This window comes from Melospiza melodia, unplaced genomic scaffold (assembly GCF_035770615.1).
Source record: "Melospiza melodia melodia isolate bMelMel2 unplaced genomic scaffold, bMelMel2.pri scaffold_233, whole genome shotgun sequence".
In the NCBI taxonomy this organism is placed as follows: domain Eukaryota; kingdom Metazoa; phylum Chordata; class Aves; order Passeriformes; family Passerellidae; genus Melospiza; species Melospiza melodia.
This window is the reverse complement of record NW_026948560.1, coordinates 34,459-53,844: the sequence shown is the minus strand read 5'-3', so window position 1 is coordinate 53,844 and position 19,386 is coordinate 34,459. Positions and strand designations below refer to the sequence as shown.

Sequence of the window (19,386 nt, the reverse complement as noted above, 5' to 3'; positions counted from 1 at the left end):
TATCCCCATTACCCCACTCTCCCCATTATCCCAGTTCCCCATTACCCCACTCTCCTCATAACCCCAGTTATCCCAGTTCCCCCATTATCCCACTCTCCCCATTATCCCAGTTTCCCCATTATCCCAGTTTCCCTCCCCCATTATCCCACTTCCCCCATTATCGCCCTCTCCCAGTTATTCCAGTTCCCCATCATCCCAGTTATCCCAGCATCCCTGTTTTCCCAGTTCCCACCATTTATTCCACTTTCCCTCCACTATCCCAGTTCCCCATCATCCCAGTTATCCCAGTTCCACACTATCCCAGTTATCCCAGTTCCCCATTTTCCCAGTTATCCCAGTTACCCATCATCCCGCTCTCCCCATTATCCCAGTATCCCCACTATCCCATTCTCCCCAGTTATCCCAGTTTCCCCCCATTATCCCAGTATCCCCATTATCCCACTCTCCCCATTATCCCAGTTCCCCATTACCCCACTCTCCTCATAACCCCAGTTATCCCAGTTCCCCCATTATCCCAGTTATCCCAGTTCCCCCATTATCCCAGTTTCCCTCCCCCATTATCCCACTTCCCCCATTATCCCCCTCTCCCAGTTATTCCAGTTCCCCATCATCCCAGTTATCCCAGCATCCCCGTTTTCCCAGTTCCCACCATTTATTCCACTTCTCCTCCACTATCCCAGTTCCCCATTATCCCAGTTATCCCAGTTCCACACTATCCCAGTTATCCCAGTTCCCCATCATCCCGCTCTCCCCATTATCCCAGTATCCCCATTATCCCATTCTCCCCAGTTATCCCAGTTTCCCCCCCATTATCCCAGTTTCCCCATTATCCCACTCTTCTCATTATCCCAGTTATCCCAGTTTCCCGTTATCCCAGCATCCCAGTTTTCCCAGTTCCCCATTATCCCAGTTCTCCCCAATATTCCACTCTCCCCATTATCCCACTCTCCCCAGTTATCCCAGTTCCTCCCACTATCCCACCTTCCCAGTTATCCCAGTTTTCCCCCCCATTATCCCAGTTCCCCCATCATCCCACTCTCCCAGTTATTCCAGTTCCCCATTGTCCCAGTTTCCCCCATTATCCCAGTTCCCCTCACTATCCCACCTTCCCAGTTATCCCAGTCTCCTCGTTATCCCAGTTTCCCCCCATTATCCCAATTCCCCATTATCCCAGTTACTCTCCCTGTTATCCCAGAATTCCCATTATCCCAGTTTCCCCCCATCATCCCACTCTCCCAGTTCCCCCCATTATCCCAGTTCCCCCCATTATCCCAGTTCCCCCCATTATCCCAGTTATCCCAGTTCTCCACAATGCCCGACAGACTGGCATCCTATGGACTGGGATAGCCCAGACTGGGATAAACTGGTCTGGGATTAGATGGAACTGGGATCCCATGGACTGGGATAAACTGGTCTGGGATTAGATGGAACTGGGATCCCATGGACTGGGATAAACTGGTCAGGGATTAGATGGAACTGGGATCCCATGGACTGGGATTATATGGGACTGGGATCCCATGGACTGGGATAAACTGGTCTGGGATCCTATGGACTGGGATAAACTGGACTGGGATTATATGGAACTGGGAACCTATGGACTGGGATAAACTGGACTGGGATTATATGGAACTGGGAACATATGGACTGGGATAAACTGGTCTGGGATTATATGGAACTGGGATCCTATGGACTGGGATAAACTGGTCTGGGATTAGATGGAACTGGGATCGTATGGACTGGGATGCTATGGACTGGGATGAACTGGACTGGGATAGCCTGGAATGGGGTCCTTTGGAAAGGGATAAACTGGACTGGGATAAACTGGAATGGGACCAAACAGGGACTGGGAGTGTATGAACTGGAACCCGGTGAATTGGGATCCTATGGAATGGGATCGTACAGACTGGGATAACCTGGACTGGGATCGTACAGACTGGGATAACCTGGACTGGGATCCTACAGACTGGGATAACCGGGACTGGGATCCTACAGACTGGGATAACCGGGACTGGGATCCTACAGACTGGGATAACCTGATCTGGGATCCTACAGACTGGGATAACCGGGACTGGGATCCTACAGACTGGATAACCGGGACTGGGATCCTACAGACTGGGATAACCGGGACTGGGATCCTACAGACTGGATAACCGGGACTGGCATCCCACAGACTGGGATAACCCGGACTGGGATCCTACAGACTGGGATAACCTGGACTGGGATCCTAAAGACTGGGATAACCGGGACTGGGATCCCACAGACTGGGATAACCTGGACTGGGATCCTACAGACTGGGATAACCTGGACTGGGATCCTACAGACTGGGATAACCCGGACTGGGATCCCACAGACTGGATAACCGGGACTGGGATCCTACAGACTGGGATAACCGGGACTGGGATCCTACAGACTGGATAACCGGGACTGGGATCCTACAGACTGGATAACCGGGACTGGGATCCTACAGACTGGGATAACCTGGACTGGGATCCCACAGACTGGGATAACCGGGACTGGGATCCCACAGACTGGGATAACCGGGACTGGGATCCCACAGACTGGGATAACCGGGACTGGGACCCTACAGGCTGGGATAACCTGGACTGGGATCCTACAGACTGGGATAACCGGGACTGGGATCCTACAGACTGGGATAACCTGGACTGGGATCCTACAGACTGGGATAACCGGGACTGGGATCCTACAGACTGGGATAACCTGGACTGGGATCCTACAGACTGGGATAACCTGGACTGGGATCCTACAGACTGGGATAACCGGGACTGGGATCGTACAGACTGGGATAACCGGGACTGGGATCCTACAGACTGGATAACCGGGACTGGCATCCCACAGACTGGGATAACCCGGACTGGGATCCTACAGACTGGGATAACCTGGACTGGGATCCTACAGACTGGAATAACCGGGACTGGGATCCTACAGACTGGGATAACCGGGACTGGGATCCTACAGACTGGGATAACCTGGACTGGGATCCTACAGACTGGAATAACCGGGACTGGGATCCTACAGACTGGGATAACCGGGACTGGGATCCTACAGACTGGGATAACCTGGACTGGGATCCTACAGACTGGGATAACCTGGACTGGGATCCTACAGACTGGGATAACCTGGACTGGGATCCCACAGACTGGGATAACCGGGACTGGGATCCTACAGACTGGGATAACCTGGACTGGGATCCCACAGACTGGGATAACCTGGACTGGGATCCTACAGACTGGGATAACCGGGACTGGGATCCTACAGACTGGGATAATCGGGACTGGGATCCTACAGACTGGCCCCATATGGACCCGGGCCATACACACTGGGATAAACTGGTTTGAGATTCTATGGGCGGGGATGCCGCTAAACTGGGATGGAATGGACCGGGACTGGAAAAACAGGCACGGCACGGAGGGGGAGGGATAACGGAGACTGAGAAGGGCTGGAAAAAAGAGGAGGAGGAGGGGTTAGGGAGGATCAGGAGGAAGAAGAGGGATAAAAGGGAGGCGATGAAGAAGGAGAAGGAGGGAGGGTCAGGGAGGAGGAGGAGGAGGAGGGAAGGAAAGGGAGGGAGAAAGGACAAGGACGTGGGGAAAGAGAGGAGGGGAAGGAGGCATGGACGAGGAGGGATGGAAGAGGAGAGGGATGGGCGGTAAGGGAGAAGGAGGAGGAGAGGGTATGGGAGAGGAGGAGCGGGAGGAAGAGGAAGAGGAGGGACAAAGGCGGATCACGGCTGAGCGGACGGATCCACGGTCTGGAGCCGTCCCTGAATTGGCAGCCCCCACCTGTGGGATCATCGCCCCCCGCCCCATCGGGCCGGTGAGCAGGGAGGGGGAGCCCGGCCCGGATATCTCGGGGGGTCCCTGGGTTGGGTTTTTGGGGGGATGTTTGGAGAATGAAGAAGTCCAAGGCTGAGCGGAAAAGGCCCCTCGGGGGGACATCGGGGGGTGGCGGTGCCGTTCTGCCGGGGACGGCCTGGGGGGATCTCGTTGCCCTCGGCTGTGGCACGGAGGCAAATCCCATGGTGTCCTTGTCCTTCCTCCCCCAGAGCAGGAGCTGAGCATGGAGAGCAGGGAGGACAAATGCCCGCGGCAGGAGCTGGTGGCAGAGGCCGTTTTGAGCGGCTCCACGGCGCAGGAAGGCAACGGGGAGGAAAAGGCGCGGAGAGGCCGCACGAGGAGGGGCTGCAAACGCAGCCGGCGGGGATGTGAGGGGGAAAGAGCCGGCCTGGGCCGGGAAGGCGGCCGGAGATGGAGCCAGAGCTCGGAGCTGGTGCTCCGTGAGCAGCTCCGTGATGGGGAGAAGCCCCACACGTGCGGGGAGTGTGGGAAGAGCTTCAGAAGCAGCTCCAGCATGAGCAAGCACCAAAGGATCCACAGTGGGGAGAAGCCCTACGAGTGTGGGGAGTGTGGGAAGAGCTTCAGGTGGAACTGCGACCTGATCAGCCACAAGAGGAGCCACACCGGGGAGAGACCCTTTGAGTGTGCAGAGTGTGGGAAGAGCTTCAGGTGGAACTGCGACTTGATCAACCACCAGAGGAGCCACACTGGGGAACGGCCCTATATCTGTAGGGAGTGCGGGCAGAGCTTCACCCGGAGCTGCCACCTAATCCAGCATCAGGTGATCCACACCGGGGAACGGGCCTTCGAGTGTTCCGTGTGTGGGAAGAGGTTTCAGACCAGCTTCTCTCTCCTCCGTCACTTTCAGTGTCACACAGACGAGAGGCCATTCCAATGCCCTGAGTGTGGGAAGGAATTCAGGCACAATTGCACCCTCATCAAACACCGGCGCACCCACACTGGGGAGAAGCCCTACGAGTGTCCCCAGTGTGGGAAGAGCTTCTCACAGAGCTCTAATTTGACCCGACACCAACGAAGGCACCAGTGAAGGAAGACCCACGCGTGCCCCGAGTGCGGGCAGAGCTTCGTGCGCTGCTCAACCTCACGGATGTGGATTGTTATGGGCTATCTGAGCATGAGATATTTGACAATAAATAAAACTCTGGAACTTACAACTTTCTCTCCCGTTCATGTTCAGTCCGTCGCAGTTCTGTTCGCAGAGTGCCGCCTCCCAGAGCGTCCCCTCGCAGTTGCTGCCCGTGGCCTGAGCCCGCCCCTTTCCCCTCACGGTTCCGCCCTTTCCCCGCCCCCTTTCCCCTCACGGTTCCCGCCCTTTCCCCGCCCCCTTTCCCCTCACGGTTCCCGCCCTTTCCCCGCCCCCTTTCCCCTCACGGTCCCGCCCTTTCCCCGCCCCTTTCCCCTCACGGTTCCCGTCCTTTCCCTGCCCCCTTTCCCCTCACGGTTCCACCCGGTTCGGGGAGAGGAGCAGGGCTAGGGGAGATGGAAGGGGAGGGATGAAGGCAGAGAGAAAGCAGCGAAGGGAAGAGAAAAAAAAGGTGGGGTTAGGGAGCAGGGGGAGGAGAAGGGATGGAAGGGGCGGGATGGAAGAGGAGAAGGAGGCGGAGATAACGCTGAGGAGCGGGAGGGGAGATGGAAGAGCAGGAGCGGGAGGAAGTGGAAGAGGAGGGACAAAGGCGGATCAAGGCTGAGCGGACGGATCCACGCGGTCGACCCTGCCTGGATTCGCAGCCCCCACCTGTGGGATCATCGCCCCCCGCATCGCGCCGGTGAGCAGGGAGGGGGAGCCCGGCCCGGATATCCCGGGGGGTCCCTGGGTTGGGTTTTTGGGGGGATGTTTGGAGAATGAAGAAGTCCAAGGCTGAGCGGAAAAGGCCCCTCGGGGGGACATCGGGGGGTGGCGGTGCCGTCCTGCCGGGACGCCCTGGGGGGATCTCGTTGCCCTCGGCTGTGGCACGGAGGCAAATCCCATGGTGTCCTTGTCCTTCCTCCCCCAGAGCAGGAGCTGAGCATGGAGAGCAGGGAGGACAAATGCCCGCGGCAGGAGCTGGTGGCAGAGGCCGTTTTGAGCGGCTCCACGGCGCAGGAAGGCAACGGGGAGGAAAAGGCGCGGAGATGCCGCACGAGGAGGGGCTGCAAACGCAGCCGGCGGGGATGTGAGGGGGAAAGAGCCGGCCTGGGCCGGGAAGGCGGCCGGAGATGGAGCCAGAGCTCGGAGCTGGTGCTCCGTGAGCAGCTCCGTGATGGGGAGAAGCCCCACACGTGCGGGGAGTGTGGGAAGAGCTTCAGGTGGAACTACGAACTGATCCAGCACCTGAGGATTCACACTGGGGAGAAGCCCTACGAGTGTGGGGAGTGTGGGAAGAGCTTCAGCCAGCGCGCCGATCTGATCAGGCACCAGAGGACCCACACTGGGGAGAAGCCCTACGAGTGTGTGGAATGTGGGAAGAGCTTCAGCCAGCTCAGCAATCTCATCACGCACCAGAGGACCCACACTGGGGAGAGGCCCTTCGAGTGTTCCAAGTGTGGGAAGAGGTTTTTGACCAGATCCGATCTCTTCCGCCACTATCAGAGTCACACAGAGGAGAGGCCCTTCCAATGCCCTGAGTGTGAGAAGGGATTCAGGGGGAACTCCCACCTCGTCACCCACCAGCGCATCCACACAGGGGAGAGGCCCTATGAGTGTGATAAATGCAGGAAGAGGTTTCGGACCAGCTCTCTTCTCCTCCAGCACTATCGCATTCACTCAGAGGAGAGGCCCTTCCGCTGCCCCGACTGTGGGAAGGGATTCAAGCAGAACTCCAACCTCATCACCCACCGGCGCATCCACACAGGGGAGAGGCCCTACGAGTGTCCCCAGTGTGGGAAGAGCTTCTCACAGAGCTCTACCTTGACCCGACACCAACGGAGGCACCACTAAGGGAAGCCCTGCGAGTGCCCCAAGTGCGGGAAGAGCTTCGTGCCCTGCTCAGGCTCCATCCCCCACTGGAGGAGGCACTATGGGCACAGCCCTCGTCACTCACATTCCCTTTGATACTGCTGGGAACACAACTCGGTGCTTAAACATTTCGGTTGGCGTTAATTTTTTCCTTTTTTCCCTCTCTGTGCAGTCCAGCAGTCAAAAGGGGTGTAGCTGTGACAACAAATCTACTCAAATGCAATGAAATCAGCTCAATCTTACGCGAAAAGGACTCAGGTCCACATCAAAGGGGCTTTCTCTCACATTAAAAAACGCTACCTCTTCACAAATTCACCTGATTCCACAGCCACTGACACGGCTGAGATGGGGTTAAGAAGAGATTGGGAGAAGTGGGAACTCAGTTTTGAGGGCTGCGATCGGGATTCTGTGGGGCGGGTTGTGTGGGGTGTATTTGATACGAAATAAAACTCTCAGACTTACTGATTTCTCTCCCGTTCATGTTCAGACCGTTGGAGTTCTGTTTGCAGAGTGCCGCCTCCCAGAGCGTCCCCTCACAGTTGCCGCCCTTGGCCTGAGCCCGCCCCTTTCCCCTCACGGCTCCCGCCTTTTCCCCGCCCCTTTCCCCTCACGGTCCCGCCCTTTCCCTGCCCCCTTTCCCCTCACGGTTCCAGCCGGTTCGGGCATGAAGGCGGAGAGAGAGCAGCGATGGAAGGAGGAGAAAAAGGTGGGGTTAGGGAGCAGGAGGAGGAGAAGGGATGGAAGGGGCGGGATGGAAGTGGAGAAGGAGGCGGAGATAACGCTGAGGAGCGGGAGGAAGAGGAAGAGGAGGGACAAAGGCGGATCACGGCTGAGCGGACGGATCCACGCGGTCGACCCTGCCTGGATTCGCAGCCCCCACCTGTGGGATCATCGCCCCCCGCATCGGGCCGGTGAGCAGGGAGGGGGAGCCCGGCCCGGATATCCCGGGGGGTCCCTGGGTTGGGTTTTTGGGGGGATGTTTGGAGAATGAAGAAGTCCAAGGCTGAGCGGAAAAGGCCCCTCGGGGGGACATCGGGGGGTGGCGGTGCCGTCCTGCCGGGGACGCCCTGATGGGATCTCGTTGCCCTCGGCTGTGGCACGGAGGCAAATCCCATGGTGTCCTTGTCCTTCCTCCCCCAGAGCAGGAGCTGAGCATGGAGAGCAGGGAGGACAAATGCCCGCGGCAGGAGCTGGTGGCAGAGGCCGTTTTGAGCGGCTCCACGGCGCAGGAAGGCAACGGGGAGGAAAAGGCGCGGAGATGCCGCACGAGGAGGGGCTGCAAACGCAGCCGGCGGGGATGTGAGGGGGAAAGAGCCGGCCTGGGCCGGGAAGGCGGCCGGAGATGGAGCCAGAGCTCGGAGCTGGTGCTCCGTGAGCAGCTCCGTGATGGGGAGAAGCCCCACACGTGCGGGGAGTGTGGGAAGAGCTTCAGCAGGAATTCCGAACTGATCGTGCACCATAGGATCCACACTGGGGAGAAGCCCTACGAGTGTGGGGAGTGTGGGAAGAGCTTCAGGCAGCGCAACCATTTTATCATGCACCAGAGGACCCACACTGGGGAGAGGCCGTTCGAGTGTGGGGAGTGTGGGAAGAGCTTCAGCCAGCGCAGCCATCTGATCAGGCACCAGAGGATGCACACTGGGGAGAGGCCCTTCGAGTGTTCCAAATGTGGGAAGGGGTTTATGACCAGCTATGATCTCTTCCAGCACTATTGGTTTCACAGAGAGGAGAGGCCCTTCCAATGCCCTGAGTGTGGGAAGGGATTCAAGCACAACTCCCACCTCATCACCCACCGGCGCATCCACACAGGGGAGAGGCCCTACGCGTGTTCCAAGTGTGGGAAGGGCTTTAGTCGCAGCTCCCATCTCCTCCAGCACTATCGGATTCACAGAGAGGAGAGACCTTTCCAATGCCCCGACTGCGGGAAGGGATTCAAGCAGAATTCCAGCCTCGTCAGGCACCGGCACATCCACACTGGGGAGAGGCGCTACAGGTGTCCCCAGTGTGGGAAGGGCTTTAATAGCAGCTCCAATCTGCTCCAGCACTGTCGGATTCACAGAGAGGATAGACATTTCCAATGCCCCGACTGCGGGAAGGGTTTCAAGTACGACTCCAACCTTGTCAGGCACCAGCGTATCCACACTGGCGAGAGGCCCTACGAGTGTCCGCAGTGTGGGAAGAGCTTCTCACAGAGGTCTACCTTGACCCGACACCAACATAGGCACCACTAAGGGAAGCCCTGCGAGTTCCCCGAGTTCGGGAAGAGAGTCGTGCGCTGCTCAATCTCAGGGTTGTGGATTGGTATGCGATGGCTGAGAATGATGGATTTTACAGCAAATAAAATTCTGCGACTTACAACTTTCTTTCCCGTTCATGATCAGTCCGTTGCAGTTCTGTTCGCACAGTGCCGCCTCCCAGAGCGTCCGCTCACAGTTGCCGCCCTTGGCCTGAGCCCGCCCCTTTCCCCTCACGGTTCCCGCCCTTTCCCCGCCCCCTTTCCCCTCACGGTTCCCGCCCTTTCCCCGCCCCCTTTCCCCTCACGGTTCCGCCCTTTCCCCGCCCCCTTTCCCCTCACGGTTCCCGCCCTTTCCCCGCCCCCTTTCCCCTCACGGTTCCCGCCCTTTCCCCGCCCCCTTTCCCCTCACGGTTCCCGCCCTTTCCCCGCCCCCTTTCCCCTCACGGTTCCCGCCCTTTCCCCGCCCCCTTTCCCCTCACGATTCCACCCGATTAGGGGAGAGGAGCAGGGCTAGGGGAGATGGAAGGGGAGGGATGAAGGCGGAGAGAGAGCAGCAATGGCAGGAGAAGAAGGCGTGGTTGGGTAGGAGAAGGAGGAGAAGGGATGGAAGGGGCGGGATGGAAGACGAGAAGGCGGCGGAGATAACGCTGAAGAGAGGGAGGGCGGATGGAGGAGGAGGAGCGGGAGGAAGAGGAAGAGGAGGGACAAAGGAGGATCAAAGCTCAGCGGACGGATCCACGCGGTCGACCCTGCCTGAATTCGCAGCCCTGATGCCGAATTTTGCCCCAAAAGGCGAGAATAACTGCTTAAGAGACTCAGCCTAAGTCAGATAAGCAAGAGGTATTTTATTGCGACGCGTCGGAGAAATCACAAAATGGATTTCTAAATTATGTACAGCAAAAGCGGGTTTTTATACAATTTTAAACAAGGATTACATCGTTTATTACATGCATATTCATAGGCAGGCGGAGTCTACCGGGAATTCTTGGTCTTCCTTAGTTAAATTTTAAGATTTTCCTAATTTGGACTTCTTCCTGTTAACCTTGGCATGTTTTTCCATGGCTTGGCTGAAGTTACTGTTGTACTTGGCTTGATTCTAACGGCTTGGCAGGTCACTTTAACTTATTGGCTTCCACTTTTGTTTCTTCAAATATTCTAATTCCAGAGTTTCTTTTGTGGGTGTATTTTAGATTACCTTATCTAAATATCTGGTCAAAGTTCTTCCTGATAGTGTATTTTAGGTTATTTATTAACTTCTGCGATTCCCTTGATATACTTTTGAGTGTCTTTTAATTCTTTTATTTCTCAGAAACTATTGTTCATTATAATAAATGGCTTCGGCCCCCACCTGTGGGATCATCGCCCCCCGAATCGCGCCGGTGAGCAGGGAGGGGGAGCCCGGCCCGGATATCCCGGGGGGTCCCTGGGTTGGGTTTTTGGGGGGATGTTTGGAGAATGAAGAAGTCCAAGGCTGAGCGGAAAAGGCCCCTCGGGGGGACATCGGGGGGTGGCGGTGCCGTCCTGCCCGGGACGGCCTGGGGGGATCTCGTTGCCCTCGGCTGTGGCACGGAGGCAAATCCCATGGTGTCCTTGTCCTTCCTCCCCCAGAGCAGGAGCTGAGCATGGAGAGCAGGGAGGACAAATGCCCGCGGCAGGAGCTGGTGGCAGAGGCCGTTTTGAGCGGCTCCACGGCGCAGGAAGGCAACGGGGAGGAAAAGGCGCGGAGATGGCGCACGAGGAGGGGCTGCAAACGCAGCCGGCGGGGATGTGAGGGGGAAAGAGCCGGCCTGGGCCGGGAAGGCGGCCGGAGATGGAGCCAGAGCTCGGAGCTGGTGCCCCGTGAGCAGCTCCGTGATGGGGAGAAGACCCACAGGTGCGGGGAGTGTGGGAAGAGCTTCAGGTGGAACTGGGAACTGATCAGGCACCAGAGGATCCACAGTGGGGAGAAGCCCTACGAGTGTGGGGAGTGTGGGAAGAGCTTCAGCAGGAACTCCCAACTGATCGAGCACCAGAGGATTCACACTGGGGAGAGCCCCTACGAATGTGGGGAGTGTGGGAAGAGCTTCAACTACAGGTCCAGCCTGATCAGGCACCAGAGGACTCACACTGGGGAGAAGCCCTACGAGTGTGGGGAGTGTGGGAAGTGTTTCATTCGGAACTCCCTACTGATCCTGCACCAGAGAATCCATACTGGGGAACGGCCCTACGAGTGTGGGGAGTGTGGGAAGAGCTTCAGCCAGAGCTGCGGCCTGATCAGGCACCAGAGGATCCACACTGGGGAGAGGCCCTACGAGTGTTCCAAGTGTGGGAAGGCGTTTCAGACCCGGTCTGATCTCCTCCAGCACTTTCAGACCCACACAGAGGAGAGGCCCTTCCAATGCTGTGAGTGTGGGAAGGGATTCAAGATGAACTCCACCCTCATCAAACACCGGCGCATTCACACAGGGGAGAGCCCCTACGAGTGTGGGGAGTGTGGGAAGAGCTTCAACTACAGGTCCAGCCTGATCAGGCACCAGAGGACTCACACTGGGGAGAAGCCCTATGAGTGTGGGCAATGTGGGAAGTGTTTCATTCGGAACTCCCTACTGATCCTGCACCAGAGGATCCATACTGGGGAACGGCCCTACGAGTGTGGGGAGTGTGGGAAGAGCTTCAGCCAGAGCTGCGGCCTGATCAGGCACCAGAGGATCCACACTGGGGAGAGGCCCTACAAGTGTTCCAAGTGTGGGAAGGCGTTTCAGACCCGGTCTGATCTCCTCCAGCACTTTCAGACCCACACAGAGGAGAGGCCCTTCCAATGCTGTGAGTGTGGGAAGGGATTCAAGATGAACTCCACCCTCATCATCCACCGGCGCATTCACACAGGGGAGAGGCCCTACGAGTGTGATAAATGCAGGAAGAGGTTTCAGACCAGTACTCATCTCCTCCAGCACTATCGGATTCACTCAGAGGAGAGGCCCTTCCGCTGCCCCGACTGCGGGAAGGGATTCAAGTACAACTGCACCCTCGTCAGACACCGGCGCATCCACACAGGGGAGAGGCCCTACGAGTGTCCCCAGTGTGGGAAGAGCTTCTCCACACGCTCTTACTTGACCCAACACCAAAGGAGGCACCTGTGGTAGTCAGGGAAAGGCACTGCGCAAGTTGTCGCGATGTTACGGAAAGCCAGGACCCTCTGTTTCCCGTAGATAAGACCCTCTGTTACTCATAGATAAGAAACTAACATAGCAATGTGGCCCCACTAACAATAGGAATGTGGCCCCACTAACAGTAAAGTCAGCAACTTTCCACTCCTTGCCCAGTACTTTTCCATTCCCTACTAACCATAGATAAGAAGGACAAACCCCCTTTTGACGTTAGACCCCTTAGACTATAAGACCCCATGAGAAGAAGTAATAAACGCCTTTTGACCGTCCACCACATTGGTGTCTGCGTGTGTCATTGGCCCGAACGGCCCTGGAGAGTGGGCCGTCATGCTGATCCTCAGAACCAGGTTGCCTGCCTTGATCCAGTACGCAACAGGCACGGGTAAGGGAAGCCCTGCGAGTGCCCTGAGTGCAGGAAGAGCTTCGTGCGCTGCTCCACCTCCATCCCCCACTGGAGGAGGCACTTTGGGCACAGCCCTGGTCGCTCACATTCCCTGTGATCGATGCTGGGAACATATCTGCCTGCTTCTACTTTTGGTTTCTTCTTAATTTCTTTCACTTGTCAATCTCTTTGCATTCCAAAAGCCGATTTAGTTACATCTGTCACATCAAAACGACTGAGATTCCAGTGAAAAAAGCTCAGTCTTACACTAAAAGTGCGCAAACCCACCTCAAAAAACCTCAATCCCACACAGGACTCACATGATTCCACACCCACCAGGGTGAGATAGTGGTGGAAGAAGACTGAGAGAAGCTCCATCCCAATTTTGAGCGGTGGGATGGGGACAGTGTGGGGCTGGGCGTGTGGGATGCATTTGATAACAAATTAAACTCTCAGACTGACAGATTTCTCTCCCGTTCATGTTCAGTCCGTTGCAGTTCTGTTCGCAGAGTGCCGCCTCCCAGAGCGTCCCCTCACAGTTGCCGACCTTGTCCTGAGCCCGCCCCTTTCCCCTCATGATTCCCGCCCTTTCCCTGCCCCCTTTCCCCTCACGGTTTCCGCCCCTTTCCCCTCACGGTTCCCGCCCTTTCCCCTCACGGTTCCCGCCCTTTCCCCCCACGGTTCCGCCCTTTCCCTGCCCCCTTTCCCCTCACGGTTCCCGCCCTTTCCCTGCCGCCTTTCCCCTCACGGTTCCGCCCTTTCCCTGCCCCCTTTCCCCTCACGGTTCCCGCCCTTTCCCTGCCCCAATTCCCCTCACGGTTCCCGCCCTTTCCCTGCCGCCTTTCCCCTCACGGTTCCGCCCTTTCCCTGCCCCCTTTCCCCCTCACGGTTCCGCCCTTTCTCTGCCCACTTTCCCCTCACGGTTCCCGCCCTTTCCCTGCCCCCTTTCCCCTCACGGTTCCCGCCCTTTCCCTGCCCACTTTCCCCTCACGGTTCCGCCCTTTCCCTGCCCCCTTTCCCCTCACGGTTCGGCCATCGGGATCGGGGGTGGAGGAGGAGGGAGGGAGGAAGAGGCCGAGCAGCTGCCGCAGCAGAAGAGGAGAGGGAGCATCTCGTGCCCCAGGCGCTCCCTCAAAGTGCCACAGCCTCAGAAGCATCGCCCCACATCCCGCAGGTTCCTGGGGAGGGGGAGCGCGGCCCAAATATCCCGGGGGCTGCCTGGCTTTGGGGTTTGTTTCGGGGGGGATGTTCGCAGCTGGCAGGGCTCCAAAGCCGAGCCGCAAATGGCCCTCGGGGGGACATCCGGGGTCCCGGGGTCTGCAGTGGCTGCTCCCACTATGAGCCCAGTTGCTCCCCCGTGTGCTTCCAGTTTCCTGGGCAATCCCAGCAATAGCCTGGTCATTCCCAGTATGGGCCTGTGCACTCCCAGTATCATCCTGGTCACTTGCCCTGCCTCCCTGCCTGATCCCAGTCACTCTCAGACGAGGTCAGTCCCTCCCTTTGCTTCCCTAGGATGATGCCATTTTCTCCCAGCATGGTCCCCGTTGCTCCCAGTTCCTCCCACTTTCATCCTGTGTGTTCTCCGTCCTCCCAGTTGTCCCTGGCATAGTCCTAGGCACTCCCAGTGTGACTCCAGTCTCTCTCAGCAATGGCCCAGTCACTCCCACTTGCCCCCAGCGTGTTCCCAGTTCCCCCAACACCTTCCCAGTCAGGCCCAGTTTGGTGCCAATCACCACCTGCATGGTCTCCAACCCTCCCAGTACATCCCAGTTGCCCTGAACATTCTGGCAGTCATTGCCAGGCACTCCCAGTCACCTCAGCGTGGTTCACTTGCCCCCATTTTTACCCCAGTTGCTCCCAGTTCCTCTAATTAAGTCCCCAGTTGGCTCCCAGCATGGGCCTGGTAGCTCCCAGTAATCCCCACTGAGGGTCCAATCACAGCCACTCTAATCCCAGTATGACTGTAGCCACTCCCAGTATGACCCCAGTATGATCCCAGTCCCCATGAGAGCGATCACAATTTGCCCTGGGAAGGCAGTGTGATCTCAGAATGATGTCAGTACAAACTCACTACAATCCCAGTGTCAGTACAGAACCAGTCATTCCCAGTACGACCCCAGTATGATGTCAGTACAGAACCAGTACAGCCCCAGCCACTCCCAGTACGATCCCAGTCCAGCCCAGTCCCTGGCAGTGCTGCCACTGCTGGGATGCCCCAGCCCTGTGTGCGTTCCCCCCTGGCGGATGTGCCGAGAGGAGCCCCAAGGGCTGGCAGTGGCCAGGCAGAGTCCCCAGCAAGGCCCAGTTTGGATGGACAGCCCCCAGTTTGCCCAGTTTGCCTCTCCTTTGGCCCGGGCCGGGTTCACCCCTCCCGCAGCGGCTGGGAGCAGCCGAGAGCCCCGCGCTGTCCATCCCGACCTGTCCCGCCTCCATCCGCGCTCCTGCCACGGGCTGCGAGGGCTGCGGGAACGGGGCACGGAGAGCGCGGCTGCTGCTGGGGAGGAGGAGGAGGGAGGGAAGGGCAGGGATGAAAGGGGAGGAGGAGGAGGCGGGGTCGGGGGAGGAGCAGGGGGTGGTTGGGAGGAAGAGGAGGAGCGGGAGGAAGAGGAAGAGGAGGGACAAAGGCGGATCAAGGCTGAGCGGACGGATCCACGCGGTCGACCCTGCCTGGATTCGCAGCCCCCACCTGTGGGATCATCGCCCCCCGCATCGCGCCGGTGAGCAGGGAGGGGGCCCGGCCCGGATATCCCGGGGGGTCCCTGGGTTGGGTTTTTGGGGGGATGTTTGGAGAATGAAGAAGTCCAAGGCTGAGCGGAAAAGGCCCCTCGGGGGGACATCGGGGGGTGGCGGTGCCGTCCTGCCGGGGACGGCCTGGGGGGATCTCGTTGCCCTCGGCTGTGGCACGGAGGCAAATCCCATGGTGTCCTTGTCCTTCCTCCCCCAGAGCAGGAGCTGAGCATGGAGAGCAGGGAGGACAAATGCCCGCGGCAGGAGCTGGTGGCAGAGGCCGTTTTGAGCGGCTCCACGGCGCAGGAAGGCAACGGGGAGGAAAAGGCGCGGAGATGCCGCACGAGGAGGGGCTGCAAACGCAGCCGGCGGGGATGTGAGGGGGAAAGAGCCGGCCTGGGCCGGGAAGGCGGCCGGAGATGGAGCCAGAGCTCGGAGCTGGTGCTCCGTGAGCAGCTCCGTGATGGGGAGAAGCCCCACACGTGCGGGGAGTGTGGGAAGAGCTTCAGCAGGAACTCCGAACTGATAAAGCACGAGAGGATTCACACTGGGGAGAGGCCCTACGAGTGTGGGGAATGTGGGAAGATCTTCAGGTGGAACTCCGCCCTGATCGTGCACCAGAGGATTCACACTGGGGAGAAGCCCTACGAGTGTGGGGAGTGTGGGAAGAGCTTCAGGCGCCACTCCAATCTCATCACGCACCAGAGGACACACACTGGGGAGAAACCCTACGAGTGTGGGGAGTGTGGGAAGAGCTTCACAGTGGGCTCCAGCCTGATTGTGCACCAGAGGATCCACACAGGGGAGAAGCCCTACGAGTGTTCCAAGTGTGGGAAGGCGTTTCCGACCAGCTCTGATCTCCTCAAGCACTATCGGAGTCACACAGAGGAGAGGCCTTTCCAATGCCCTGAGTGTGGGAAGGGATTCAAGCGCAACTCCCACCTCATCACCCACCAGCACATCCACACTGGAGAGACGCTGAACGAGTGTGATCAGTGCAGGAAGAGGTTTCGGACCAGCACCCATCTCCTCCAGCACTATCGGATTCACTCAGAGGAGAGGCCCTTACGCTGCCCCGACTGCGGGAAGGGATTCAAGTACAACTCCGCCCTCGTCACCCACCGGCGCATCCACACTGGGGAGAGGCCCTACGAGTGTGATAAATGCAGAAAGAGGTTTCGGACCAGCTCTGATCTCGTCCTGCACTATCGAATTCACTCAGAGGAGAGGCCCTTCCGCTGCCCCGACTGTGGGAAGGGTTTCAAGTACAACTCCGCCCTCGTCAGACACCGGCGCATCCACACAGGGGAGAGGCCCTACGAGTGTCCCCAGTGTGGGAAGAGCTTCTCCAGCAGCTCTAACTTGACCCAACACCAACGTAGGCACCGGTGAGTGGAGCCCTGCGAGTGCCCTGAGTGCGGAAAGAGCTTCGTGCGCTGCTCCATCTCCATCCCCCACTGGAGGAGGCACTGTGGGCACAGCCCTGGTCACTCACATTCCCTGTTATCCATGTTAGGAACACATCCTGCTGTTTCTGCTTTTAATTTCACCTTAATTTTTTTCCTCTTCTCCATTTCTTTGCACACCAAAAGACAAGGGAGATGGATCTGTCACCTCAGAACTACTCAAATCCCAGTGAAAACAGCTCAGTCTTACCCGAGAATGCTCAATCCCTCCCGAGAAAGACTGCAATGCCATACTAAATTTTCTCGATTCCACAGCCAGCAGGCTGAGATGGGGTTGGGAGGTGATTGACAGTACTGGGAACTCAATTAGAGTGCTGGGATGGGGATTGTGTGGGGCTGGGTGTGTGGGGTGTATTTGAGTGCAAATAAAACTTTCAGACTTATTGATTTCTCTCCCGTTCCTGTTCAGTCCGTTGCAGTTCTCTTCGCAGAGTGCCGCGTCCCAGCGTGTCCCCTGACACTTGCCGCCCTTGGCCTGAGCCCGCCCCTTTCCCCTCACGGTTCCCGCCCTTTCCCCGCCCCCTTTCCCCTCACGGTTCCCGCCCTTTCCCTGCCCCCTTTCCCCTCGCGGTTCCAGCCGGTTTGGGGAGAGGAGCAGGGCTAGGGGAGATGGAAGGGGAGGGATGAAGGCGGAGAGAGAGCAGCGATGGAAGGAGGTGAAGGAGGTGGGGTTAGCGAGCAGGAGGAGGAGAAGGGATGGAAGGGGCGGGATGGAAGAGGAGAAGGAGGCGGAGATAAGGCTGAGGAGCGGGAGGAAGAGGGAGAGGAGGGACAAAGGCGGATCAAGGCTGAGCGGACGGATCCACGCGGTCGACCCTGCCTGGATTCGCAGCCCCCACCTGTGGGATCATCGCCCCCCGAATCGCGCCGGTGAGCAGGGAGGGAGCCCGGCCCGGATATCCCGGGGGGTCCCTGGGTTGGGTTTTTGGGGGGATGTTTGGAGAATGAAGAAGTCCAAGGCTGAGCGGAAAAGGCCCCTCGGGGGGACATCGGGGGGTGCCGGTGCCGTCCTGCCGGGGACGGCCTGGGGGGATCTCGTTGCCCTCGGCTGTGGCACGGAGGCAAATCCCATGGTGTCCTTGTCCTTCCTCCCCCAGAGCAGGAGCTGAGCATGGAGAGCAGGGAGGACAAATGCCCGCGGCAGGAGCTGGTGGCAGAGGCCGTTTTGAGCGGCTCCACGGCACAGGAAGGCAACGGGGAGGAAAAGGCGCGGAGATGGCGCACGAGGAGGGGCTGCAAACGCAGCCGGCGGGGATGTGAGGGGGAAAGAGCCGGCCTGGGCCGGGAAGGCGGCCGGAGATGGAGCCAGAGCTCGGAGCTGGTGCTCCGTGATGGGGAGAAGCCCCACAGCTGCATGGAGTGTGGGAAGAGCTTCAGGTGGAACAGCGAACTGATCAGGCACCAGAGGATTCACACTGGGGAGAAGCCCTACGAGTGTGGGGAGTGTGGGAAGAGCTTCAGGCGCCACTCCAATCTCATCACGCACCAGAGGACACACACTGGGGAGAAGCCCTACGAGTGTGGGGAGTGTGGGAAGAGCTTCACAGTGGGCTCCAACCTGATTGTGCACCAGAGGATGCACACTGGGGAGAGGCCCTACGAGTGTTCCAAGTGTGGGAAGGCTTTTCAGACCAGCTCTGATCTCCTCAAGCACTATCAGAGTCACAGAGAGGAGAGGCCTTTCCAATGCCCTGAGTGTGGGAAGGGATTCAAGCGCAACTCCCACCTCATCACCCACCAGCACATCCACACTAGAGAGACGCCCTACGAGTGTGATAAATGCAGGAAGAGGTGTCGGACCAGCGGCCATCTCCTCCAGCACTATCGCATTCACTCAGAGGAGAGGCCCTTCCAATGCCCTGAGTGTGGGAAGGGATTCAAGTACGACTCCACCCTCATCAGCCACCGGCGCATCCACACAGGGGACAGGCCCTACGAGTGTGATAAATGCAGGAAGAGGTTTCGGACCAGCTCTCATCTCCTCCAGCACTATCGGATTCATTCAGAGGAGAGGCCCTTCCGCTGCCCCGACTGTGGGAAGGGATTCAAGCACAACTCCCACCTCGTCAGGCACCGGCGCATCCACACAGGGGAGAGGCCCTACGAGTGTCCCCAGTGTGGGAAGAGCTTCTACTGCAGCTCTAACTTGACCCAACACCAACGTAGGCACCGGTGAGGGAAGCCCTGCGAGTGCCCTGAGTGCGGGCAGAGCTTCGTGCGCTGCTCCAGCTCCATCCCCCGCTGGAGGAGGCACTGTGGGCACAGCCCTGGTCACTCACATTCCCTGTGATCCATGCTGCGAACACGGCTGGCTGTTCTCCATTTAATATCACCTTAATTTTTTTCTCTTCTCGATCTCTTTGCACTCCAGAAGCCAAGAGACATTAGTCTGTCACCTCAAAACGACTCAAATCCCAGTGAAAACAGCTCATCTTGCCCCAGAATGCTCAATCCCTCCTGAGAAAAACTCCATGCCATACAAATCTTCCTCGATTCTACAGCCAGGCTGTGATTTACAGTAGTGGGATCTCAATTAGAGCGCTGGGCTTGGAATTTTGTGGGGCTGGGCGTGTGGGATGTATTTGATAGCAAATAAAACTCTGAGACTTACAGATTTCT

The 19,386-nt window shown here is 58.2% G+C and overlaps 1 protein-coding gene and 2 pseudogenes across 1 annotated transcript; all 3 read left to right on the top strand.

Moving 5' to 3' along the window:
* Nucleotides 1-3,697: 3,697 nt before the first annotated feature.
* On the top strand, nucleotides 3,698-7,271 carry LOC134433666 (zinc finger protein 436-like; annotated as a pseudogene).
* Nucleotides 7,272-7,619: 348 nt separating this feature from the next.
* On the top strand, nucleotides 7,620-9,168 carry LOC134433668 (zinc finger protein 239-like). Its single transcript, XM_063182435.1, has 2 exons — nucleotides 7,620-7,721; nucleotides 7,951-9,168. Exon 2 carries the CDS (start codon nucleotides 7,965-7,967, stop codon nucleotides 9,039-9,041), a length of 1,077 nt encoding a protein of 358 aa, XP_063038505.1. The 5' UTR covers nucleotides 7,620-7,721; nucleotides 7,951-7,964; the 3' UTR covers nucleotides 9,042-9,168.
* A 505-nt stretch (nucleotides 9,169-9,673) lies between these two features.
* LOC134433670 (zinc finger protein 850-like) lies at nucleotides 9,674-19,384 on the top strand (annotated as a pseudogene).
* The last annotated feature ends 2 nt before the right edge of the window (nucleotides 19,385-19,386 follow it).

What these genes read in the sequence shown, in the direction of transcription:
- LOC134433668 (XM_063182435.1), top strand. Translation starts at nt 7,965, where the DNA reads ATGGAGAGCAGGGAGGACAAATGCCCGCGGCAGGAGCTGGTGGCAGAG.